Source organism: Chinchilla lanigera, unplaced genomic scaffold, assembly GCF_000276665.1.
Source record: "Chinchilla lanigera isolate Chin_1 unplaced genomic scaffold, ChiLan1.0 scaffold00067, whole genome shotgun sequence".
NCBI classification, from domain to species: Eukaryota; Metazoa; Chordata; class Mammalia; order Rodentia; family Chinchillidae; genus Chinchilla; species Chinchilla lanigera.
Window position 1 is genome coordinate 5,318,776 of NW_004955468.1, and position 26,798 is coordinate 5,345,573.

General features: G+C 47.2%; 1 protein-coding gene across 5 annotated transcripts in view; it reads left to right on the forward strand.

Annotated features, from left to right (window-relative positions):
- The window catches only part of Ankrd27 (ankyrin repeat domain 27 (VPS9 domain)), a 50,147-nt gene that overhangs the window by 3,997 nt on the left and 19,352 nt on the right, over positions 1-26,798 (forward strand). For 4 of the 5 annotated variants that reach the window (XM_013522447.1, XM_013522443.1, XM_013522446.1 and 1 more), the window contains exons 2-15: positions 2,456-2,571; positions 6,766-6,897; positions 14,479-14,589; positions 16,068-16,224; positions 17,085-17,239; positions 17,682-17,741; positions 17,829-17,882; positions 17,965-18,030; positions 18,121-18,197; positions 18,843-18,964; positions 20,199-20,277; positions 20,993-21,125; positions 25,636-25,728; positions 26,463-26,590. In XM_013522447.1, the coding sequence (XP_013377901.1) occupies positions 6,796-6,897; positions 14,479-14,589; positions 16,068-16,224; positions 17,085-17,239; positions 17,682-17,741; positions 17,829-17,882; positions 17,965-18,030; positions 18,121-18,197; positions 18,843-18,964; positions 20,199-20,277; positions 20,993-21,125; positions 25,636-25,728; positions 26,463-26,590 (1,337 nt within the window). In that variant the 5' untranslated portion in view covers positions 2,456-2,571; positions 6,766-6,795. Of the gene's footprint in view, positions 1-124; positions 143-2,455; positions 2,572-6,765; positions 6,898-14,478; positions 14,590-16,067; positions 16,225-17,084; positions 17,240-17,681; positions 17,742-17,828; positions 17,883-17,964; positions 18,031-18,120; positions 18,198-18,842; positions 18,965-20,198; positions 20,278-20,992; positions 21,126-25,635; positions 25,729-26,462; positions 26,591-26,798 lie in introns of those variants that run through there. The other variant, XM_013522445.1, reaches the window with a different exon arrangement.

A 26,798-nucleotide genomic window follows, 5' to 3' on the forward strand; every position in this document is an offset into this window, starting at 1 on the left:
TTTTTTTTTGGTTTTTCTCCGGTACCAGGAACCGAACTCACGACCTTGCGCTTGCCAGGCAGGCGCTTTTGCCGCTGAGCTAAATCCCCAGCCCCGAACAGAACATTGTATATCATTACAGATAGGTACTCGGGAGGCTCAGGTAGGTAAATCAGATTGTATATCATTACATATTGTTCATTCTGGGACAGAAGAGTTGAGCATAGTGCTGGGCAGAGCTCTTTGAATTCGTACTCCAGGGTGTAGTCATTGACAACAGAGGACTAATGTCCAAGAGAAAACAGGTCACTTGGGGCTCAGCAGCAGTGCTTACTAAGAACGTTGTGTGTTTACACACTTTGTGCGTGTGCCTTGAATGTTTCATTGTGGTATTCAGGCCTTTCCTTCCCTTGCTAGTGTAGCCCTCTCTGACTTGTTGAACTTGGGTTCTTTTTTTTTTTTGTGGTACTGGTGAATGAACTTAGGGCCTCTTGCATGCAAAGCATATGTTCTATCTCTGAACTATACCTCCAGTCCTCCGCTTGGATGTCTGTGTGTATATGTTTGTTTGTGTGTGTATGTATGTATGTGTTTATGTATTACTGGGAATTAAACCCAGGGCCTTTGCATTGAGCAATATCTAGCCATTTTTTAAAAAAATTGACACAGGGATTTGTTGTCCAGGCTGGCCTTCAAATTATGATCCTCCTGACTCAGCCTCTAAGAGTGCTGGTTATAAGTATGTGCCACCAAGCCCAACTCTGCTTGGATTCTAGTTTAAAAAAAAAAAAAATCCAAGGTGGTGTGGTGGCACATGCCTGTAATCCCAGCACTCGGGAGGCTGAGGCAGGAGGATCGTTGAAAGTTCAAGACCAGCCTGGGCTACAAAATGAGCTCAAGGTCAGCCTGAACGTCATAGCAGGACCTTGTCTCAAAAAGAACAAAAAAAAACAAAAAACAAAAAACAAAAAACAAAAAACAGCAACAAAAAAAACAATCCACTTAGGTCTTCTGGGCTTGCAGGGAGCCTGCCTCCTGAACCTGTGGTCCTGCTCTTGTCCCTGCCTGGCATGCCTCCATCACACACCCCTCTCCCTTCTCTACTGTATCCTTCTCTGTCTGGTGCTTACCTCCCATCTGGGAAACCTGCCCTTGTTACCTCTGTCTTGGGAGTGAAGGTTTGGAGTTCTGCCAGCTTCATGTCTGAGGAGCAGGAGTGTTCTTTCCCAGCTTTAATCTAACCATATTGTACATCTTGTTTCTCATGTGGTTTTAGTCCAAAACATCTTGAGTGTTGCACTCTGCCACGCAGAGAAGAACATTTTCTTGTGATTCTGTCCTGGTAAAAATGCATTATTTTGTAGCTCTTTTGGGGACTCATAAAAGGATTATCTGGGCTGCAATAATAGGTGAATCCTGCAATTCAAATACCTGAATTGTTGTAGAGCTAACACTCCCTGGGCCCAGGCAGGGATTATTTACAGCCCTTTTTATGTTAGACTGTTCTTCCTAAGAGGATTTGCAGGGAGCTCAGTGGTCTCCTTCAGGCAGCCCCCAGAGGGTCTGCAGTGGAGACTGCTTTGGCTAGACAAAGGGAATTTGGTATGGGGACTGTGTCATGTGGACTTTTCCATCCAGGGACATACATCAAGTATGGATCCTGTCCATCTGTGGCTTGTGAAATAACCCTTTTCCAGGCATGTTTATTTTATGGGATAAGCCTAGTGGTTAAAGGCATGAGTTTTAGAATAAATTTTAACATCCTATAACCTTGAGTCAGCCAGCTGAACTTCAGTTTCTTCATCTGTGACTTGGGGCCAGTGATATCTATTTGGCATTTTTTTTTTTTTTTTTTTTTTTTATTTAAGGATAAAAGGAGGGAAATATTAACAGACATACAACATTTTTTTTTTTTTTTTGGTACTGGGCATCGAACTCAGGACCTTACGCTTGCCAGGCAGGTGCTTGTGCTGCTGAACTATAACCCCGGCCCCTATTTGGCATTATTATGAGCATTAAAATGGCCTGAGGATGTATAGACATTACCAGAGTGCATGGAACAAGGATGTTCCTCAACACTGGCTGATTTTATCATTAGCTGTAGAAGATAGAATTCATATGCTTTTATGCATACTTCCTAGTGTTTACCAAAGGAGGCATTCTGGGACCATTGTTACATAGTGAGAAAGTAATTCTGCTTTTCGTTCAACTGATTGTATCAAGGATGAGTTTGCATGGTGCTGTTTAATAGTTGCTCATTTTCTACATTTCAAGGAAAGAAAGGCTCAGACTGATGCTCAGAGCCTTTGACAGGCAATTGTATAACATCAGTTGTTTTTTTTAAGATGACCTCTTTATGGGAAATGATACTGTTTTTCTATTTAAAGTACTAAGGTTTCTTTTTCTAAAAAGAGAGTGGAAGTTTAAGGGAAAATATCAAAGGCTAACAACAGAACCTTTACATATCATTGTGCAGGTTGTTCATTTTTCTCGGGCCGATGCACAGCTCCTTACCACACCATGTGCCCTGGCGCAGGACTGCAAGCATGGGGAAGATGAGGTGCCTTTTTCTAATTCTCACAAGGACACCAGGTGAGCCAACAGTAACTAGGGTCACATTGGTTTGCACTTTGTCAAATACAGTGATGGTGGCATGTAAATGTCCCTGTGAGAATCCTCCAGGTGGGTGTTAGTAGTGTCTGTGGCACTGCAAAGCTGTAGTTCTATAAAATATAGCCTGGCCCTTCTCTCTCTAGTGCAGTGGCCACTGGTCATATGAGACTCCTAAGCACTTAAAATGTGACTAGTGTAAATTGAGAAATGCTTAAAAGCAAAGCAGAGTGTAAAATATGTCGTCTGTCACGTAAAAATAATGGCTACATGTTGAAAATATATTTTGTGTAGGTTAGGATACATAAAATATGTTATTACACTGAATTTCACTTGTTTATTTTTTAATGCGGCTGTTGGGGAATTTGAGGTTACATGCATGCCAGGCACGGTGGTATGTGCCTGTAATCCCAGCTACTCGAGAGGCTCAGGTAGGTAAATCATTTGACCTTAGGAATTTCAGGTCAGCCTAGCAGTCTAGTGAGAACCTGTCCCCAAAAAACAACAAAGATAAAACAAAGCAAAATAAATACAATAAACGGATGTATGTAATTATATGTGATGTAGATATAATTATATTTGTCACATACTTCCTTGGACAGTGCTGATCTAGACCATTGAAACGGGGGAGCCTGGAAACAGGCCACACATATGGAGACTGGGAATGTGACAAAGATAGCATTATCAGAAGGGCTAGAACATTCAGATAACGATGGTGGACAATTGGTTTACCATATGGAAAAATAAAATTATATGCCCAATTCAAGCATATGCAAAATTAAAATCCAGATGGATTGAAGGCTGAACCATGAACAACTTTTTAAGATCCCTATGCATAATAGAGCTTTATTTTTATGAAATGTATTTTTGGCTTTGAAGTTGGGCATGGTTTCAGGTAGCCTTTGCTGTATAACACTCAACTCAGAATAGTACCTTGAACCTGCCACAATTGCATTACTTCCCGCTGGTGGGTGGCTGGGTGGCTCTTCTGCTGGGGTCATTTGGGCTCGCTCACGTGGGTGCATTCGGCTGGCAGGTTCACCGTGCTCTGGACCATCTAAGCCTCTCCCTTCGCCCTGGTCTTTCGTCAGTGGCTGTCTTCGCAGTGTGCTGCTCTTGCGGTGTGGAGGACGTGAGAGCAGATCCCTGAGGCTGACGCTCAGAACTATCATGGAGTGTCATTTCTATCTGTGGGCTCAAGGAGGTCACAGTGCTGGCTCAGATTCAAAAGTCAGGGCAATCGACTCTGCCTTCCGTTAGGAAATACAGTGAAGTCACTCTGTAAAGACGCATGCCAGAGGATAGGCACAATTTCCTAAGATACCCAGGACTCTGGTCATAAATACAAAGGTTAAAAACTACAGCTACATTTAAAATTTCTAAAAAAATTACATATCTGTAAACACTCATTTTGGGAAATGGAAAGATAAGTCATAGACCAGGAGAAGCTATCTGTAACGTATTGTAGTGTCCAGTTACATAGTGCATGCCTGTAACCCCAGCACTGAAGGAAGCTGATGCAGGAAGATCACAAGTTCAAGTCCGGTTCAGGATTCAGTCTCAAGATAAATAAAGTTTTAAAAAGGACTAGGAGCTGGGCATGGTGGTGCACGCCTTAATCCTAGCACGTGGGAGGCTGAGGCAGGAGGATCGCCATGAGTTCTAGGCCAGCCTGAGCTGCATAGGAGACCCTGTCTCAAAAAAAAGGGCTGGGAATGTAATTTCTTTTGTAGTTGGATCCCTAGTACACAAACAACAACAACAGCCCTAGACAACTATAAATCACAAGAAAAAGGCCAACAAGTCCAGGGAAAAGTAAGCAGAAGACATAAAGCAATTTATGCAACATAGAGAAATGATGTTTAACTTTATTTGATTTTCTTTTCTCTGATTATTTTAGAGAAGTACAGTGAGTGTTACTTTATAGTCACAGGCTGCTGTAACAAAATACCATTTTGTTCATAAATTTATTTCTCATAATTCTGAGGTTGAGAAGTACAAAGTCAAGGTGTAGCTGATTCTGTGTCTCACGAGAGCTGCTTCGTAGCTCATAGATGGCTGTCTTTTCTCTGTAATTCCTTTTCTGAAATTTTTACATGTAAACATTTTAAACATTTTTAATTTTTATGAGTACATGTTTGCAGTATATGATTGCATTCATCCTGGGGGTTGATACATGTACATAACACATCTTTAATTCTTTTTATGTCTGCTTCCTTTCTGTGGCAGAAAGAGCCAAGGAGCTCTCTTAGTCTTTCTTCTTTTTTTTGTTTTTTTTTGGTCTTTTTGAGACAGGGTCTCGCTATTCAGTTCAGGCTGGCCTTGAGCTCACTTTGTAGCCCAGGCTGGTCTTGAACCTGCAAGGATTCTCCTGCCTCAGCCTCCTGAGTGCTGGGATTATAGGCGTGTGCCACCACGCCCAGCTAGGCCTTCTTTATAAGCCCCATTCATGAGGGCTCTGCTGCAGTAACCCAGTTACCACCTGTAAGTTCCTCCTTCCAATATCGTCACCTTTAGAAAGATGGAGTTTCTTTTGGATTTTAACATGTGAAACTTGTGGAAGCATGAGCATTCAGACCATAGTGCAGACTGACAAATGAGCCAAGCTGATAAAGGGCTGAGGGTGTAGCTATGGCTTAGTGGTAGATCATTTGCCTAGCAGGTGTGAGGCCCTGGGTCCCCTCCCCAGCAGGAGAAGAAAGCCAACCAATCAACCCAGATTTGATGACAAGTGTGTTGGTTATAATCTAACCTTAACCTGAGGAACAGCATCCTCTGACCATTCCATGGTTGCAGTCACAGGTGAATCCTCCCTTGGTGCCTGTCCTGTGTATCAGGGAACACATATAAGACCATGAGGGTGTTCATTGCACCATTGTGTGTAATACAGAAAAGAGAGAAGCAACTTAAATACAGGATGTGAGATAAATTGTGACACATTTACTTACAAGAATATTGTTTAGCAGAAGTCAGTGACGGAATGTGAGCTTTCTGGCTCAGCGAGTGTAGAACTTGAAAAAAACTCAACATGGCTTGAAAAGGGGATATTCCAGAATAGTAATAGTGTGATCCACTTACATAAATGTTGAAACCCACAAAAAATAGTTGTTACTGTTTTGGGGTTTGTAAGTATTAGAGGCGTAGAAACATGGGTAAGGAAGACACACCTCAACTTTAAGATAATGGTTGCCTCTTAAAGGGGAGGAGAGAATGGGATGGGAGTACCTGTCTACTCCGATATACTGTACTCAGGCCAGGCATTGTCTTGAGCTCAGGAGTTGCAGACCAGCTCAGACAAAATAGCAAGAGCCCATCTTAAAACAGATGCGTACATATGCATCTTTATAAAGTCATAGTTATGGTCATGCAGGATGTGCAAAAAGTAGCCGTTTTTACTTTGTCACAAGTTGGAGTTTGGCAAGATTGGGCACAACTGATACATTTTTTTCATTTTTATACTTATACACATTTATACATTTTGGGGGAGGGAGGCTGAACCTTGTACTGAAAATTTTTAAATTTTGAGAGAGGGTGCTTTAGTTACTTTTCCTTGTCACTGGGACACAACACCTGACACCCACAACATAAAGGAGGAGACATTTATTTTGGCTCATGGTTTTGGTCCATGGTTGGCTGGCTCCAAGGCAGAAAGGACCAGGGTGGAGGAGAGCTGCTAACCTCTTGGCATCCAAGAAGCAGAGGAAGTCAAGCACGGTGGGGCTGGGGAGAGAGCTGCAACCTTTCAGGTTATGTCCACAGTGACCCGCCTCTTCCGACCAGGCCTTCCCTTAACAGCAATTTGGCTGTAGCTTCCGTAATCCCGTCAAATGTCCAAAGGTCCCACCTATGAGCTCATGAGACTTGAGGGGGACAGCTACCATAAACCATAAGAGAGGGTCTCCTTAGGTTACTAAGTTGCCCAGCTGGGCTGGAACCCTCCTGCTTCAGCCACCCAGGGTGCCAGGATTACAGATGTGGGCACAGTGTATACCTTTAAACAATAAATAGGCCATCTGGGGATTTATAGATTACATATGATATTTCCTAATGAAGTGTTTAACTGCGTGACGCAGAATAGCGTGTGTCAAGGATGCTGTTTAGAAATGACCAGAAGACTTTTATGCATTACATAAACCTGAAGGTAGTCATTCATTGCTTTGTCCTCCCTTGTCCCAGGAAACTGCCTTTGATCCCTTTGAAGTCCATATGGCTCTGTATGATGAAGATCTCCTGAAAAATCCTTTCTATCTGGCCCTGCAGAAGTGGCGTCCAGACTTGTGCAGCAAGGTGGCCCAAATCCACGGCACTGTGAGTACTTTGATCCTGAGGGTTGTTGTTCGGTGTGGCTGACGCCAGAATGTGGGAGGCTGGGGTAACACTTAGAGGAAGTCAGCTACAGACCCGTGTGTGAACGCGCACCGAGAGACTGCCTGCCCTGCTTCCCCTGACTCTGAACTCCCGGCCCTCATCCGTCCTCCGTGCGGCCTGCCCCAGATGGCACCGCAATCTCCTGTCCTTATCTCTGTCTCTTTTTTCCCCTTTTGACCAGCAGGGCTAGTCTAGAGCCTCACATGTCCTTACTTGTGAGCTGGACGTCCGCTCTTGCAGAAGAAAGGAACTCGTGAATTTGTGCATTGCTGTGAAGGCTGTTTCCTAAACGGCAAGAACTTCTTCTCTAACGGGGGCTGCAACCTAAAAGCCTAGGGCAGCGAGATGGCAGGAGAGGGAGAGGCAGGTGGGAGGAACTAGCTGTGGGCGGGGCCTCTGTTGCTTGGAGGAACGCCAGGCCCGCACTGTGGGTCCTTCCAGCCCTCAGGTCGGTGATGCTGGTGGGCGTCTGTAGGTGGCATTTCAGCAGGCAGTGTGCTGGGTGTTTTTCATTATGACCTCCACTTGAGATGTGTATCCTCTCTTTGTGTTGTTCTTTTGTCATCTCATAGCGTGGGTCTGCTTCTACCCTGTGGTGTGACTCTGCTCAGACAGGTCATCTGTCTGGGGTTTTCAGTCGGTGGAGAATTCAGCTCGACCCTGGTTGGCCTCAGGTTCTTGGCTGTCTCTCTAGAAAACCTGAACTAATTTTCTTCTTACTTCTGCTCTCAGAAGCCTGGTTTCTTGAAGTCACTTCTGGTTTTTATGATTAGTTTTTTTTTTTTAAATTTTTTTTTTTTATTTTAAACAGTAAAAGAAGGACAACATAGCAATAGGGGGATTCACTGAATTACAGACAAAGTGGTAGGACATTATCAATGGTTATGATTAGTTTTGTGATTCGTATGCTTTCACTAGAATTTTTTACTTTGGACTTTGGAAGTTTCAAAAAATTCATTAAAAAAATAAGTGAATACAGCCAGGTGTGATAGGACACGCTTATAATCCCAGCACTTGAGAGGCTGAGGCAGGAGGATTTCTATGAGTTCGAGGCCAGCGTGGGCTATGTAGTGAATTCAAGGCCAGCCTGAACTACTATATAGTAAGACCTTGTCTCAAACAATAAACAAAAAATTAAAAAATATAGCTGTGCCCTGAGAAGAAAATAAAGTCTCATATAGCTCACCGGAGACATTGATGGTCATCTACTCCTTTCACAGTGGTTATTGGATGCCATTATACGCAAGGCACTATGTTTGCTACTGAGAGTTGAGCAGGAAAATAGGAACACAATTCATCCTCTTTGCTCTCCCCGAGTTTAAATCCTCGTGTGAGAAAGAGTCACACCTTGGGCACACACATACAAATGACAGTGGTAGGGACACTGAAAAAGATAACCAGACGCAAAGCAGTCCTGTAGCAGGGGAGGGGGGTCAGAGGACCACAGCTTGCTCCTGCACCCTGTCGTCTGTATGATGGGGACACTGGTGCCTCCCTGTCCAGTGCTCAGTTGCATTCCAGCCATGTTCGCTGGTTGAATGAGAAAGTAGCATGTTTTGATCATCTGCAGAAGGGTACTCATTCTGTCTCGTTTCTGAAAGATCTGTGTGGTGGCCTCAGCAGGTGAGTGTGGAATTTCTTTCCTTGGAGGTTGGCCATGGGACAAGCGTGCCCACCTTAGACTCTTCTCTGGGGCTCAGAATCCTTGCTGAGTCACAGAACAGGATGTGTCTACAGGATCAGTCGCCCCTCACGTCTCCCTGCCCCTGCACTGGTGGGCCGCCCCATTTTCTGCTCATCCGCAGCTGCATGTGTGTGACAGCTAAGGGTTCAGCCTGACGGTCCCCTACCCTGCCCCAGCCACTCACCGAGTTGGCTTCCTCCCAGGACTTCTTGAGAACGGCATCGCCTTCCTGCCATCACCTGCTCTCCCTGACTGCACAGTGAAACCCCTTCTCCTGTGCTTCTCTAGGTCCCAATCGCAGGCGCCTCTGTCACCCCACACTGTTCTAAGAACCACCTGGCTAGTTATGCACCTGCAGCTTCCTCGCAGAGGGTTGGGCAGGATTGCATCCCTGAGGCTCTTACCTGTGGGCTGCTAAGAGAAAGACCTTCAGGTTTCCCAGATGTTCCGGAGTGGGTCCACTTAACCATGGAGAAGTGGAATTACAAAAAGAGACGAAGTTTGATCTTTTTATTGACATCCTTTGATTATAGGTTAAGTAGACCTGGGGGCTGGCCTGGGAACCTAGCCGCCTGTCACCCATGTTCCCAGGAACTGACTTCTACGCTGCAGCCCAGCTAAGGGTGCTGAGGTCCATGTCCCAAGTCTCAGGATTCATTCAGTGTAGAGTCACCCAAGAATCGTAGCGTCTGCCACATTCCAGACCTAGCCCTGGGTTTCCAGGGCTCCATGCGTGGACAGAGAACATGGGAGGCCTTGAAGGTATTCTAGAATCAGTCCATGTAGCTGGGAGGATGAGTATAGGACAGAAGCCATCATAGGTGGCTCTTTAGTGCACAGTTAGGAGAGTATGCTGGGGTAGGCGCCACGAATGCAGATTCTTGCTTTTTCTTTTCCTTTGCTTTGTTTAACTACTGTTATTGAAACAGTTCCCTGTAAAGGGGCTAGACCATTTTATTGTTAACCTTTGAAATGAGTAGGTCCCCAGTTCAGACTGCGTGGTAACTGTGCACCCCCGGGAAAGCTCTGCAGCTCCCTCACGGGAGAGCCGGGGGACCTGTGTAGCTGTTCTGCAGCTGACTGCTGGTGGCTTCTTCACCTCTGTGTCATCAGGATGTGAGGAGCAGATGGACTACATTTGCAGTGAGGTGCTCTGACCAGCAGGGGTCTCTCCCTTGGAATGGGAGGAACTGAGCTGCTTTTCACAGGGCTGGAAAACTGGGTGTGGGTGGGAGTGGGAGGGATGTCCCCGAAATTGGAGGGTCCCTGTTCATTCAGCAGATGTGGATTGGGCATCTGCAGCAGGACATGCGGCGTGCTTGGCCATGGGCTACAGTGCCACTGAGGCCGGACAAGCTTTGTTCATGCTGGAAAGGGGGAGAGGGTGTGTGGCAGTTAGTAAACAGGCTATAACTGCAGGAGGGCCAAAGTTCTCTGAGCATGTGGGAAGTTCCTGGTCTTGCAGAGGCCAGATGAAGGCCTCCAGTGTGCCCTTCCTGGTGTGGGATGGTGTGGGTCTTTCATCCCACGAGCTGGCGTGGGACCATCTCTCAGCCTCTGAGCAGGGGTGTGGGTGCCACCCCTGGCTGGGCTCCCCTGTCCTGTGCACTGGGTCTTCTTTGTTTTGTGCTCAGTATGAACTGCATTTTTTATGCGACTCTGAAGCTACCTTGGAGCCTTGAGGCTGTTTGAGGTTGTTTCTCATTTCTAAGCTGGTACCTGGGGGCCTCCCTTTATTTTAATTTTATTTGTCTACTAAAATTTCAGATTATCATGTTTAATTTTAAACATATTAACGTAGGAAAAAATCGCTTCTCGGCCTTTTGGCTAATATCAAGTGTAACGTAGGAAAAGTAGTGCCGTGAGCTCCAGGTACCCTTCATTCAGCTTCAACAGAGGGAAGGTAGTGGCCCGTCAGGTTTTATCTCTAGTCAGCATCAGCCCCTGGATCATTTTGAAGAAAATCTCATAAAATTACATAAAGTAGATACGTGGTTTCATCTGTAAATATTTTTAGGGTTGCAACCATAATGCCATAACCATAGCTGCAGTAATGTCTCAGTAATTCTTTATTATTGTCAAATATCTGCTCATTTCAAATTTCCTAAATTATCTAGCTTATTTATGTTTTACAGTTGGTTTGTTCAAATCAAGATCCAGAGGAGATCCACAATTGAAGAGCTATAAAGGACTTTTAAGTCTCTTTTATCACCACTTTCTCGTGTTAAAATGAAGTTCACTAAGCTACACATACTGCACAGTTTGATCAGTTTTGACGTGCTTTATAGATTTGTCAAACTGTTGATATAGTCTTACTGTAGTCTTAAGGTTTATTTATTTTAATGCTACCAAGGACTGAACCCGGGGCCTTTGCACTGAGCTAGAGCCCCAATTCTTTTTATTTTTTGTTTTGAGACAGGATCTTACTAAGTTACTAACTTCCCCAGGAGGAACTTTTGATCCTCCTGCCTTACCCTTCTAGAGTGCTGGGATTACAGGTATGAGCCACCATGCCCAACTAGGGTGTTTTGTTTTTTCTTTTAAGTATAGCTTCCTCTTCCTTCTTTTTCCTTTCTTTTCTTGCAGTTCACTTAAAGAGAAACCAGGTCATTTACTCTGTAGAGCTTCTAACATTGTACCTTTTTGCCAGGTGTAATCCTATGATGGTGCTTGACATGGCTCCATGTTCCTGAAATTGGTAGTTAAGTCCAGTTCTTGATCTGACTCAGTTTTGATTTTTTTGAGGAGACAGCAAGGCCACTTCACAGACCAAGTTGCCTTCCCTATCAGCAGGTGCTTCCCTTTTTTGTTGTCAGGGGTTGATGTGGCCCTCCACCTATCTAGCCAGGTGTGGTGGCACAAGCCTCTAATCCCAGCGTGCAGAAGGAGCACATGTTCAAGCCCAACCTGGGCAACTTAGCAAGAACCTTTTTTTCTTTGTTTGTTTTTTCTCCGGTATCAGGAACCGAACTCACGGCCTTGCACTTGCCAGGCAGGCGCTTTGCCGCTGAGCTAAATCCCCAGCCCAGCAAGACCCTTTCTTTAAAAAAAAAAAAAAAAATGTGTCTCCTACCTGATGACAGCATTCCTGAAAGGTCCAGTGGAGTGATGGTATACTGGGTTGTGCTTCCAGTCACCTCAAGTGAGATAGGGTAGTGGTCAAGGAGGCAGCTGAAATTTGAATCATGCTTCCTGGTGGCGTGACCCTGGACAAACCTTAACTCTTGAGCCTCAATTTTCTTATCTGTAAAATAGGGATAACACAGAAACTAGGCAGTTATTGAAGTCATAGCATATAGACTATTTAGTATGCCCAGCATATAGTGACACTCCAGAAATGGGAGCCTCAGCCCAGAATCACAGAAGCCTGTTTAGATGACGTTGCTAACAAACCTCTCTTCTTACTTTTAAAGAGTGCAGGACTGTGCAAATTGATTGCAGTTGTTAAAGCTTGGTTATAGGTGTCTGGATACGTATTGTACTGTATTATATTGTTTCCTTTTTTTGGAATGTTTTGAAGGGCAGGGCCCTTAACTGCCTGCCTTGGTTCTAGCCTGCCCCTCCTGGAATGTGGCTGCTGCCCCCAAGGCTGGGGCAGGGGCTGAAGAACGGGTAGTTATCAGCAACCTTGCTTCACCTAGCACTTGTTGGCCTGCTCTAAGAGTAAAGTGAGAGCCTAGTTCCAAAATCATTGATTCTGAGTTTTTATCCAAGCTTAATGAATTAAATATGTTTCTTGTATGCGGCATATGGTTGGATTTTACCTCTTGATCCATTCTGGCAGACTGTTTCTTCTTGTTCTTTTTTGTTTGTTTGTTTGTTTTGAGACATGGTCTTGCTGTGTAGCTCAGGCTGACCTTGAACTCCTGGCAGTCCTCCTGTCTCCACCTCCACCTCTGGGTGCTGGGATTACAGGCATGTGTCACCACGCCCAGCGAGTCTGTTAGTTTTGATTGATGAATTGAGACCATTAACACGAATAGTTACAACTGACATATATCGACTTACCCTTGTCATGTTATTTTCCTCTTGTTGGTTCCCTCCCCCCCTTTTCACTTGCTTGCCTTGTGTGGTAGATTCATAGAGTTGTAGTCCTTGTTACCTCTTTCTAGAATGTCCTTCAGAACATTGTGGAGTGCTGGTTTGATGTTCATGAATTTCCTCAGGTGTTCTTTGTCTTGGAATTATCTTGTTTCTGCATCAATTTTGAGAGGTAGTTTTGTGGGGTATATCAATCTGGGATGGAGGCTATTTTCTTTTAGGGCTTGAAATACTTCACTGCAAGCTCTCCTTGCTTTGAGGGTTTGTGTTGAAGTCTTCTGTGGTTCTGATGGGCTTTCTTTTACAGGAGATTTGTTTCTTTTTTCTAACAGCTTTTAATATTCTGTTCTTGTGTTGAATTTCTGTTTACTGTTATATGCCTTAGTGTGCAAGCTTAATGATTGTTTTGGTGGAGGGCCTAATCTCTGGAGATTTTATTTTCACTCCACCATTTTTGGTAGCATCTCTTGAAACTTAGTAATTTCTAATATTTGGGTCAGTAAGTCTTTTTTCGAAAAGGTCTGAGGGTGGTGTATTTCTCTGCCCAAGCTCCTTAAATGATGGCCATCTAATGTTGGAGTGAACTCAGTCAGGACTGATTGCTGGTGATTTTTATTCCTCAGTTCTTCAGAGAAAGTTAAATCTTCAGGACGTGTGCACTGCTGTAAGAGCTTGGATTATAACAAGGGCAGCACCCACCTGAGGGACAGGTTAGATGCTGCCACTGGCCTGCGCATGCCCCATGAGCTCACCTCACACTCCCAGCACACGCCCTCCAACCCCGCTCTCCACATGGGACACTGAGGAAGGATCGGTCGTGTGTTCAGGGCCCCGGCTGGGAGGCATAGAACCAGGAGTGGCACCCAGGCTTTCTGCCTGTTGGTCTCTGTGCTGGTCTGCTGTAGGAGTCAGACTTTGTGGGGCTTCTCTGCCTGGACCATCTTCCTTTTTGGAATACTTGTGTTAGAGATTTCTGTTCAGACATAAGTTCCCAAGCGAACCCCAGGTCTGGCCAGGGAAGAGATCCCCTTCCCACTGCTGCATTGTGCTGCCGAGGTGGCATCTTGTCAGTGTGGTGGCTGTGGTCTAGTTTTTGTTTTGTTTTGAGACAGTTCCTTACTATGCATTCAGGCTGGCCTTGAACTCACTTTGTAGCCCAGGCTGGCCTCAAACTGACTGACAGTGATCCTCCTGGGATTACAGGGGTGCACCACCTTGCCCAGCACAGGGTCTGTTATGCATATTTCTAACTGATCCTGCCCCAGAGGGAGAGGGTGGCACCCCAAGACACCTGGATCCAGAGGCAGCCTCTGATAAGCTGCCGCGTGGCCTTGATTCACCCACGCACACGGTCATGGCAGCCGCCTTCAGCACGAAGCATTGCTCTTTCAGGTGGTGGGGCAGTGTGACTTTTCTCACTTCCCTTTCTGTCCTCTCAACTCCATACCCCTCTCTCTGCCCAGGCCTGTTGCATCGTGGAGCTGGACTGGTGGGAGCGGAGGGCCCCTGGGGTCAGGTGGGAGGGACCCGGCGAGGGTGGGAAGGAGCCCAGTGTCTCTCTGAAGGTGGACACTGACCTGTGCCTCTGCGTCCCCCTCACCTGGGAGAGGGCTGTCTGCTTCCATCACTACCTCAGCAGAGGAACTCAGCTAGCAGCAACAGCGGCCATTTCAGCCTGCAGTGCCAGAGTCTGCCTGCAGTCCTGCCGTGGCTCCAGCGGGGTGGCTTGGAGACCTCCTTGGTGCTGGAGCCGTATGTACACCTCTCTCCAGAGCGCCTGCCATTGTTTTTTCCAGGTCTTAGTGCCCTGCAAAGGAAGCCTGTCCAGCAGTGTTCAGTCTACCTGTCAGTTCGAGTCCTACATTTTGAGACCTGTGGAAGGACATTTTCAGACCTTAAATGGAAAGGTAGTTTCTTGGGTCACTAGGTCAGTGGTGGGGGGCGGGGAGGGGAGAGAGTCGTGTCTCTTGGCCCTTCACCCCTACTGAGTTAAATGACAGTGTTCACACACATTCAGCGGTGCTGTGGGAGGGTTGGAGGAAGTGGGGGCGGGGAGGGCTGGCTCTCCCCAGCACCCTCTGCAATGAGGTGTGTGTCTGAGTGAGCGCTTTCTTCTCAGTGCTCCAGAAAGCCCCTTGATTTCTCAGCCAAAAATTAGATACCAAGGATGAATTTTCTTTCTTTTTTTCCTTTTTTTTTTTCTTTTCTTTTTGAGACAGGGTCTCACTATGCAGGATCTCACTTTGTAGCCAGGCTGGCCTCAAACTCAACGATCCTCCTGCCTCAGCCTCCCGAGTGCTGGGATTACAAGAGTGCGCCGCCATGCATGGCTCAAATTTTCTTCCTAAACCATTTTGTTTTGAAATAATTTCAAACCCATAGAAGGTTGAGTAAAGTACAGAGAACTCTAACACACCCTTTCTCCAGACTGACCGACTGGATTTTGCCACACTTATCTTTCTGGCTGTCTCCATCTGTTGTTAACTTTTCTAAATCTTTTGAGGGAAAGCTGCAGACCGATGCCGACCCAACACAGTTCAGTGTTTCCTGAGAACGCCACTCTCTCTCCTACCTGCTGTGCAGCAGCCACATCAGGGACTTGCATGTTGAGCGGATGTTCTCCAACTCCTGACCTTAGACACACTGTGCTATTATAGTACCCTTTATACCAAAAAAGAAAGACATTTCTTCTCCTCATACCCAGGATCAAGTAATTTATTGAGCTGTTCACATCTTGTTACTGTTATTTGAAACAATCCTCAGCATCTCTTTGTCTGTCATGACATTGACATTTTTGTTTTGTTTTGCAGACTCTCCCTCAGTGTGGGTTTGTCTCATGATTAGGTTATGGTCAGGCATTTTTGGTAGGGATGGCATGGCGGGGGTGTTTTATCTTTCTGAGCGTATCCTGTCAGGAGGCACATTTATCTCACTGTTGATAATTTGGAACATATTTTTTGTTTCATTTTGTTTTTTAATTTCTTCAAGGGAAGCAGGTAGGTGCTGAGAGGGGGAAGTTCCACTCACAGTCAGGGTTGGCTTCGTCGCCCAACCTGCACATGGTCAGGGAAGCCGGGCCGCACCACCCTTCCCTCTGGGGCTGGCCATGGTACTGTGGCCCTGGGACTCAGCCACTGAGGCTGTGGGCCCTGAGGTGGTGAGAGCAGGGGTGGAGTTGCCAAGAGGCCTGCGCAGGCGTGGTGCTCTTTTCCTACAGAGGAGCTGCTCGCCGCAGCTGTGCTCACCTGTTAGTTTTAAGGGCCATAGCAAGCCCATGCTGGGTAAGGCGGCAGGGTCTGGGTGAGTTCCATCCTGGGGGATAGACCAACAGGGGGGTCAGTGGCTGCCACCAGCTGCGGGTACAGTGACAACTTTCTCATTCCAGGATGTGTCTATACAAGGAAACAGGATTAAATTAGGAGCTGGTTTTGCCTGTCTTCTCTCAGTGCCCATCCTCTTTGAAGAAACTTTCTACAATGAGAAAGAAGAAAGTTTCAGCATCCTGTGTATAGCCCACCCTTTGGAAAAGAGAGAGAGTTCAGGTATTTGGGGAGAAAACCCTTTCCTCCTGATTTGGAGGAATGCATGTGTTGAACTTCTTCCTGGTATAGCTGTTAAAAGTTGGGCTGGGGATGTAACTCAGCGGCACAAGCCCCTGCCTGGCAAACGCAATGTCCTGAGTTCGATTCCCAGTACCCAAAAAAAATAAAAAAAAAGAAAAGTCACAGAAGACAGGAAAAAGCCCGCTAGAAACCGGTGTCACTATTTATTAGAATTCCCCCAGAACTTAACCAGCATCATCTCCCGCTCAGGGGGTGTGGACTGGGGCTGCTGTGTGTGGTCGTGCCGGTTGTATATTATGCAGCTCCGGGAGGTGGCAATCACATAGTCCCTGCTGCCCCTGTGATAAGTATGTGCTGTGAGTGTCACGCCTCAGTTGCGCAGAGGAGCAGCCCTGGCTTTGTCTGGGGGGCTCAGTTTTCCTCCTCACCCAGCCTGGCCGTCGTGCCCCTTTAGATCTCACTATTTGTAAAGAATAATAATTCTTCCATTGCCCCAGGAAACTGAGCTGACATAATGTCAAATGGGCCCTTACGGAAGCTCTTGCTGTCAGGAAGCAGAGCTTCCTCACCTGAGCCCCTCGACTCTCCCCACAAAACCCCAGAGGGTGGATTTTGTCCCAAGAAAAGGCCTTGAGAAGACCATGCTCCTTGGAACCCCGGCTGTCCTATACCTGAGCTGGTCTTGGGGAGTACTTGAAATTAAGTACTTGTCGCCCGCTGTCATCCTCCCTCCCAAGAGAGGGCCCTCGATCCTGTGGGAGCAGGGCAAAGGACGGACCGTTTCCCCTCTCAGGAGGCAGTGAGGGTTCATCCAGCCTGACCTGCTGTCTCTTTTTCAGAAGAGCCTTCAGCCCCCTCAGATCCCTTTTCCCTGAAAACCATCGAAGATGTGAGAGATTTTTTGGGAAGACACTCGGAGAAATTTGACAGGAGCATCGCCTCTTTCCACCGCACATTCCGAGAATGTGAAAGGAAGAGCCTCCGCCACCACATAGTCAGTGCCACGTCTCGCTGTGTCTGGCAGGCCCGTTCAGAGCCTCCAGTCCCTTTCAGTTTATTCTCCAGCTTTCCTAGGTGCTGTCTCCACCATAGGAAGTTTCATTTAAATGTTACTCGCTAACTATATAAAAGTGGTATAAGCCACTATAGAAAACTTGAGTATCCTGGAGAAGTCTAAAAAATAAATACCATTATCACCTATGTAAGCCCCATGGGGAAGTTTTTTCCGTACTTTTAGTGCATAATCACCTTTTAAAAAGTTGACAAATCAATCATGAAAATGATTTGATAAAGCTTGCATTACCCCTTAGAGCTTGTCGTGCAGGAAACGCATTTTGTGGCGTGTTTTCCTGGCTCTGGGGCGGGTTGCACATTCAGGTCTTGGTGTCTCTGGCCTCTGATGTGAGAGGGGCCTCTGTCTGCTCTGTGTTGCACAGGACTCGGTGAACGCCCTGTACACCAGATGCCTCCAGCAGCTTCTGAGGGACTCTCACCTGGTAAGCAGCAGGACTCCAAAAAAAGGCGATTGCAGTTTGCTCTCCTGTGAGTCCAGGCTCTTTAACTATACCCTTCTTAACCTCTAGAAAGTGCTTGCGAAGCAGGAGGCCCAGATGACCCTGATGAAGCAGGCAGTAGAGGTAAGGAGAGAGAGGGCGGCAGCGGCCTGTGGTTCTCCTCATGCTGGACACACGGCCTGAACCGGGTCCCTTCGATTCACAGATGTACGTCCACCACCATATTTACGATCTCATCTTTAAGTATGTGGGGACCATGGAGGCAAGCGAGGTAGGTTCACAGTCACCTCCGTCATCCCGGATAGAAGCCTTCCTCTGCGCTTTTTAAGAAATTTGAAGCCTCATTAAAATCTGTTGTTAGGATGCCGCCTTTAACAAAATCACAAGAAGCCTTCAGGATCTCCAGCAGAGAGACATCGGTGTGAAGCCTGAGTTCAGGTAAGGGTCTACGCTGCCCCAGCAGGGGCTCCATGTCCTCAGAGGCTGCGGCACCATCTTTTCCTCGGAGCCGGGCCTTTCTCTCAGTGGCAGTAGTGGGTGCCAGCGTGATGTGGTTACTACTGAGGAGCCTTGCAGTTATTTGTGACCAAAGATAAAGGGCTGAAATTGACTAGACTCTGTTTTCTGGCTGTCCCCTTTGGCAGCCAGCAAGGCAGCTGGTTGGGCGCGAAAGCGGATGGAATTTTGTACACCTGGTCTCCAGGTGGGCTTCGCCAGTGTGATGTCTTTCCTCACCTGCCTGTCTGAGGGAACCCTGCCATAGAAGCACAGAGGGATGCAAAAATGTCTACAGTGCTGATGTTTAGCCCCCTAACCCCTTGGGCTATTTTCCTCTTTCCTCTGGGGCTCAGGAGTTTTACTTAGTTCCAAATTTGTGGTGCAGCTCTGTCACCTGGCAGCCTGAATCACATTTAAATCCATTCTGTTTTGCTACTGGCTTGAGTCGAATTAGTTCTCTTTTTTTGTTTTCATTGCTTGTGGTTTGATGTAAGGAAAATATAACCTGAGGCGTATTATTAGAACGAGGAAGAAGGGTGTGCCCGCCGTGATCTGAAGTTGTCACGTTACTGAATTCTTTTACAGCTTCAACATCCCTCGTGCAAAGAGAGAGCTGGCTCAGCTGAACAAATGCTCCTCGCCCCAGCAGAAGCTGCTCTGCTTGCGAAAGGTGGTGCAGCTCATCACACAGTCTCCCAGCCAGAGAGGTTGGTGCTTGGGGAAGGGCCTGGGAAGGGCTGGGCACACATCGGATGAGGGCTCCTGCTCAGAAGTGGCTCTGTCTTGGTCCTTCAGATGGGGCTGAGGCTCAGCAGTGCATTCCAGTGTGAGCACTTTGGGGAGAGCTGGCTCGGGCATGGAGGGGGTGGGCGGTGAGAAAATAGTGACAGAGAAGCAGTGGCCTCAGAAGTGAGCCAAGCTGGTGAAGGGTACAGGCGGGACTCACTGTTAGGTTGTTTCTTTTCACTTTGTACTGTATATGTTTGAAACTTCCCAGTATAAAAAGGTTTTACTGGGGATATAGCTCAGTGGTAAGGGGGCTTGCCTAGCATGTGCAAGGCCCTGGGTTTCACCCCCAACACTGCAAAAATAAAAAAAAATTTAGAAATAGTAAAGAAAAGTAAAAGTAAATCAAAAGCTAAGAAAAAAAAAAAAGGAAAACAGGAGGCAGGATAGGTAGGGGATGCGTATAGATGAGGGGTGGTCTCTAGGCACACTGAGTGGCGCAGATGTAAATGGTGCACCTGCACCAGTATGCGGGAAAGTGTGGCTGGCTCTGTGTCCATACACATGAAGGCAAGGTCATAGGCCGGCCTGCAGAGACACGCAGGAAGCGGCAGCAGAGACTGGGAAAGGAGGCTGAACGGCAAGTAGAGGAGGGGCAGTCTCTGGTACTGTTTGAATTTCTGTTTGCTTATTTACTGCAGTGCTGGGGATAGCACTCAGGGCCTCATTCATGTTAGGCAAGTGCTGTACCACTGAGCCACATCCCTGACTCCTGTACTGTTGGGATTTTAAGTCATGAATGGATTACTTGCAAATACAAAATGGAAAAAAAAAATGAAGGTGCCAGGGGCATGAGACTCTGCATGCAAAAAACAGAAGGGATCTCACTAAGAGAGGCTTTGGGGGATGGCTCTGGGCACATCTTCTTTTGTTTCTACTGTCACTGCTTCCTTGAGCTCTTTAACCTTTAAGAGGGTGGTAAGACCTGGTCCGCTTGGAGTTAACTGCCTTTTGCACATGTTCTGAAAATGCTGTGCATTCCTTTATTCCCTTAAGTCTGACATCTGTTCAGGATGTTGTAAGGGCACCTGTGCACTTTTGTTGCTCATCTTGATGGAGTGTGGTTTTGTGGGTTGGATGGCAAAGGGGAATTTGTACACATGTCGTTCCAGGGGAGTCTCATGATGGCTTTGAACGTGTGTTTTCCTCTTGCAGTGAACTTGGAGACCATGTGTACTGATGATCTTCTCTCAGTCCTGTTATATTTGCTGGTGAAAACAGAGATCCCTAATTGGTAACTTTTTTTGTTAAAGTGATTTTTTCTTTCTTTCTTTCTTTCTTTCTTTCTTTCTTTCTTTCTTTCTTTCTTTCTTTTTTTGTTTGTTTTTTTGAGACAAGGTCTTGCTATGCAGTTCAGGCTGTCCTTGACCTCACTTTGTAGCCCAGGCTGGCCTCGAACTTGCAGTGATCCTCCTGCCTCAGCCTCCTGAGTGCTGGGATTACAGGCATGCACCACCATGCCTGGCTTTAAAATGCTTTTCAAAAGTGGCAGCACCATGCACTATACAGTTTCAGGATAACTCAGGGATAGCCTTGTAGTTGTGTTGCATCTTATGAACAGGGTGCCTGCCCTCTCCTCCTTCCTCCAGGGGCTCCTCCCATTTACAGATGGGGAAACTGAGGCCCAGAGAGCTTATGCTTTTTGTTCTGCATCATGCAGTGAGGCTGTGGCTGAACAGGAAGCTGACCCCAGTTCTTTCTTCCCGTAGGAGCCCATAGTTCACGTTACAGTAATCATCTAAAAGCTGGCCTGTTGCAGGGAAACAACAGGTAGCTTTACTGGTCCTAACTGTACACACCCTGCTGAGAGGTCACAGTGGGCACAGTGGTTGTAGCTCCCGTACGTGACTCACTGTAGCTATTTGATCAGTTGCCCAAACCAATAGCACTATTTTTCACAGAAACGTTAAGTAAGTATCCAGTGATAAAACTTTTCTTCGTTGTGGTAGGATGGCGAATTTGAGTTACATCAAAAACTTCAGATTTAGCAGCTCGGCGAAAGATGAACTGGGGTACTGCCTGACCTCAATTGAGGCCGCGATCGAATATATTCGGCAAGGAAGCCTTTCCATGAAGCCACCCGTAAGATCACACTCTTCCCCTCCCCTTCGTGGGCGCCGTGGCACCTGTGCCAGCCTTTGGGTTGGTTGTGGAGGGGGGATTCTGTCAGTGTGTCCGAAGAATGGGCCCTCAGCTGTTGGAGGGCTGTGATGCTGGATGACCACCCAGGAAACTGAATATTAGGCCCCTCTTTGCTTGTGAAAGTTGATGGGTTATCCTTGGGGTTCACATTGTGAATATCGTGCGTTCATCTTCTAAAGCACATGCGCGGGAAAGGAAGCCAGACATGGTGAATTTGGATTTCTTGAAAATTATTGTTGTTTTCCTGGTTGATTAGTGACTTTGGCTCAAGCGTTGTTATATTTCTGTGCGGATGGTGGGAGTCTTGGGCCACGTTTGCACTGCTGGTTGTCTTAGTCCCTTTCCCCATCACTGGGACAAAGTCCCTGACACTGCAGGTAGTGAAAGAGGAGAGGTTCATTTTGGCTCATGGTTTTAGCCCATAGTTGGCTGGCTCCAAGGCAGGAAGGCAGAGGGGAAGAACCTGGGCAGAGGAGAGCTGCTCCCCTCTTGGCACCTAGGACACAAGAGAAAAGAGAGGAGCTGGGGAAAGAGATACATCCGTGTCCCGCCTCTTCCAACCAGGCCCCACCTCCTGACAGCAAGGGGCTATGGCCCCTATAATCCAGTTACCTTCTGAAAGCCTCACACGTACTCATAAGGCCCTTGGGGGACGTCTAGATATAAACCGTGATACTGGCGTATTTTGCTGCACACCAAGCTTAATAGTCCTCAGAGAACTCTCAGAGTTGAACCCAGTAAAGTGAAGAGATTTCTGCATCACAACCAAGAATGGTGAGAATCGAGTATCATTTGACTCAAATGCTCTGCTGCTGCTAATATCAAGTTAAAGTACCCAGGACGTCCATCCACCTGACCAGACAGGTGCCCTTAGGTGATGGCAGTTCCCTGAATGCATTCCTTATTAGCATGTTGGTGCATTTTCCAGACTTTTCCCTATCCATCCATGTTACCTACCTAATTAGGTACTATTTTTTCCCCCAAAGAAGAACTTTATTTTTTTCTGATCAGAAGACTGATATTTGCTAATAGATATTATTTGCAATACATAAAATTACAGTGAAGACATAAAAAAAAATTTCATAGACTTGCCAGCCAGGGGTGACTTAGTAACATTTTGGCATATGCCTTTTCTCTGCGCAGCTGTAACTCTATTTTGAACCAGAATTTGAGATCGTGCTTGCTTGTTTGTGTGTAATCTGATGGTGCTACATTTAGCAGTGAAGAGTTAGTTTCTGCCCTTGTGATAGTTGTGATGGGTGTGATAGTTTCCCTGACTCCGATGCTGAGGTTAGAGGCTGTGCACCTCATCGCAGATGGGGCTGGCTGTGGCTCTTCTGGAGTTGTTCCCTTCTGCCTTCTCTTGTCTCCATATTTAGGGGAAGTCACAAGGTAGAATGCGTGTGTGTGCACGCGTGCCTCTGCATGCACTCGTGTGTGCAGAGTTAGAATTGCTGTTTGTTCCCAGAGTTGTAAGACGTTCTTCCTTGGAATTGTTTCCTGTGAGGCTCCAGGAGCATTTCTCGTTGTGTCTGGAGTGGCTTGCTGCAATGACCTTGCCTTGTGGCTCTTTCCCCTTTCTCTCCTGCTCTCCCATCGTGCGGGGGAGTCAGCCTGATGCTCTGTGATGGGGCTGGGAGCACCCCTTGTCTTTTGGAGGGAGAGGTCCACCACTGCCCCAGGATGTGGCCATTCTGCCTCCGCCTTTGTGCGGCACTTAGGAAAATCTGCGCTTGAAGGCCTCGGCCAGGTTGGGAGGAGGCAGCTGACCAGAACCAGGGAGCTTCCCTCACCTGCTGTTGTTCCAGAAAGTGTTGCAAGTGGTCGCTCTTGTGCTGGTGGTGGTTTGAATCCTACACTTCTCTTTGACCTTTGACAAACCTATTTGTCACTCTAAGGCTCTGTCCATTTTCCCATTGATGCTGGGGACAACGCTGCGTATTTCACCCATTGGTCGATTGTCGTGAGAATTGAACGTATTAGCAAAGGATAACTGTGGAAGCACTGAGGTATTTGGTGCCCTTGCTTGCTCTCCCAACACCCCTGCTCCTGGGGTGTGTCTGTTTCTAGGTTCCCCTGTGTATTCTGTGAGGTCATCCCCAAGCATGGTGTTTAGTTAGGCAGGCAAGGGAGGGACACAGCCCCCAGCACGCAGCTTGTCTGGGGTGTCTGCCCCGATCCTGCCTTCCTGGATGCAGGGTGTTGATTCTGGTGGCTGCTGGGACCATGGGTGCATCATCCTCCTGGCCTGCGTGGTGTCTGTCCCCTGGTGTTGAGTGAGTCAGCGCTGAGAGGTGCTCTGCACCTGTACTGAGCCTGGCCTGTTATTGATGGAGCAGGTACTGTGGCTTCCTTGTCTGTTGTGACACTGGCACTGGGACTCTCTGTGTACCAGTTGCTCTGCCTTAGCTGCTGACTGGCTTCTTTTAGGTAGTGCAGTTCCGTGTGGGGAATATGTGAAGTCAGTGCGGTGTCACGGTGCTGCTTCCTGGGGGTATCTCCACACAGTGGGCAAGGTTTCTGACAAACAGCAAGGGCTAAATATTGGTAAATTAAATAAGGTTTTACGTTCCACTCTTTCTGTAATACAGTTTCACAGAAATTTTCTCCCAAAGATGTAACCATACTTGAGATGACCATAAACTTTTTTTTTTTTTTTTTTTTGAGACACGATCTTGCTATGTTCCTAGGTAGCCAGGCTGCCCTTGAATTCACAGTCTTCCTGCCTCAGCTCCCTGAGTGTTGGATTGTTGGTGTGTACCTCCGTGCCAGGCCTGACCACATGGGGTCTTTAAGCATCTTCACAAATGAAGACATTAGTTTTCTGAGAATAAATATTGCTGGGATGGCTCCAGTCTTACCTCTGCTTGTAGAAAAACAAGGGGAAAACCTTGAAACAATTTGTACCACTCTTTGGTCCAGTTATTTCTCCTTTCATCCGCCTTGCCTTGCCTTGCCTTGCCTTGCCTTGCCTTGCCTTTTCTTTCCTTCCCTTTCTTCATTTTCTTCCTTCCTTCTTTCCTTTCTTCCTTCCTCTCTCCCTCCGTCCCTCCCTCCCTTCCTCCACTCTCTTTTTTCCTCTTTTCCTTCTTCTGAGACAGGATCTTGCTGTGTAGTCCAGGCTAGTCTTGAACTCACTGTGTTGCCCAGGCTAGCCTCAATCTCATGATCCTCCTGCCTCAGCCTCCCACGTTCTGAGATTACAGGTTTGCACTACCATCCTCAGTTCCTGCTCCACTTTTACATATGTCCACTCTTCCTCACTGTCCTGAGTTTCTGTTGAATAATATTTCTCTGTTTCCCAAATAAGTCTTTGCTGATGTACTGCTCACTCCTTTCTGCCTGCTCACTTCCCCTAAAGATTCAGTCCTGAGAGACCTACTTTCTTCATCACTGTCCTTCAGACAGCTCCCCCAAGTAGAGGAAGGAGCCCAGGATTGACCTGAGCAGCGTGCCTTTGATGTTTCTCCAGCCTAAGCTGCTCAGCTGTAAGTCACCGTGGAAAGCAGATTGTGTGAGCTTTATATAGCACCTAGCAGCTGGGGGCTGAAGTACCTCATTCCAAGGTGCTGGTCTTTGTCAGGTTAACCCCTCCTTGGGGGTTGGTAAGAGGGACCCTGCTTAATGGAGGAGCCCAGAAACGATCCATCCCCTGACATGCTGTTGGCTCCATCTTTGGCCAGCTCAGAACCTAGAGGACCATAAAGAGAGCACCTCACCCCCTGATTCTGTGAGAGTTTGTAGGGTTATTCCTGTAGCACCTGGCTGGGGGAAAAATTTCCTTTTGGGTCCCACGAAGACCCTTTTCCAGGAAGTTTAATTCATCATGAGACAGTTTAGTTGTGAGTGCTCAAGTGAATGCTGAATTATCTTGCTAGAAATGATTTCATAAAGGAGGGACACATTTCTAGATTTTATATCCAAGTAGACATTACCTGTAATGTGAAGATCTGGATTTATTTTCTGGGACAGGGCCTGTGTCAGGAATCCTTCCCCAGTATCTTCCTGGACTTCAGCCCCATGAGTGTGGCATCTCTCTTTATAAGTATGTTCATAAAGCAGCACCCCCTTCTCTTGGCTAGCACTGGGAAGTAGTGGACACTGGCCTGTCTGATGGCTTCCTGTCTGGACCTCCGGTTAACATGCCGGGGGATGGCTAAGAGGGGAGGAGGCCAGGACAGTCCAGCTTTCCATCTGGTGGCGTGTGCAGGCGACGTTCCACACACAGAGATGGCACATTCCACACCACAAAGCCAGTGCCGCCCGGTCCCAAGCAGGCAGCCACAGTCAGAGTCTCCACTTCGAGCTGAGCCTGCTGTCTGCCTCGTGAGCAGATCCAGGTGTGGGAAAAGTGGCCTTGATCCTGTTCTGCGATAAATGGCAGGGATTACAGCTGGGCCCTCCAAGTAGTAGAGTCCATGGGATAAGACAGTATTGCTTTTGCCAGCAGGAGTCAGAAGGTTTTGATGACAGACTGTTCCTTAAGCAGAAGATGAGTTTACTATCTCAGATGACCTCAACTCCCATTGACTGCCTATTTAAGGTAAGATGCTGGGATGTCTTTGTAGGCAAAGATGCCTGGGTCTTCCACCTTTGTCATGGTCCACTCAGCAGTGCCTCCCTGGTAACTGCAGCACTTGCTACCTCTCCTGGGCGCTGTGGGAGCTGCTGTCGCACGTGCATGTGTGTGCGTGTCCTGGGCTGGGCACAGCATCCGATTCCTTGGTGGTTTGATCATGGGCACGTGGAGGCAGCTCCCTGCTCAGATACTGACCGAGCCCGGGAGACTGGGGCAGTGCCTACAGGCAGTTGTGGAGGGCTGGGCGAGACTGGGCCTTCTGGGGAGCCTGCTGATGCAGGGTTCGTGTGTCAGTGGGGTCTCCTGCTCGTTGTACCTGTTCTCTTTCCCCTACGCTGAGGCTGTATTCAAACATAAGAGGAGTGGGACTGCGGCTTTTCCTACTGAGGGATTAAAAAGCACGCTAAGGTTCAGAGATCTATTGTGTGTCCCTTCCTATTGCTTTGGGAATTTTATCATTTTTTAAAATTATGGAATATTTCTAACATTTGTAGAAATAAAGGGAGTTGTATAATAAACAAGTTGGCTGGGTAGCCATCACCCAGTCTTCTTGCACCTCCACCCCTACCCAGTCTCCCCATGCATCCAGATAATCTTGAAGGAAATCCCAGAGAGCAAATCAAGGCTCCCAAAATATTCACACCACCAGGGACAGATGATTCTTTAACATTGATAGAGCTGGGGATCTCGCCCTTTAGCACATCGCATCAGGTGACCAGAAGGAGGTGGAAAGACTTCTGAGCCAGGAAGACCACGACAAAGATGCCGTCCAAAAGATGTGCCACCCGCTGTGCTTCTGCGACGACTGTGAGAAACTGGTCTCTGGGTACGAGGGAGCTGTGCTGCGGGAGAAGACGTGGGTCCCGGTGTGGGGGGCTTTGCACTTACTTTCCATGTACTTACGAGAGAGAGGCCTTACTCTCACTGCACCTCAGTGGCGTGTGCTATCATCTGTGACATCTGCTCCTTGGGAGAACCAGGTGGAATAGAGGTTGTAAAAATATCTCCACGCCACTGGGCTGGTGTAGAAGCTG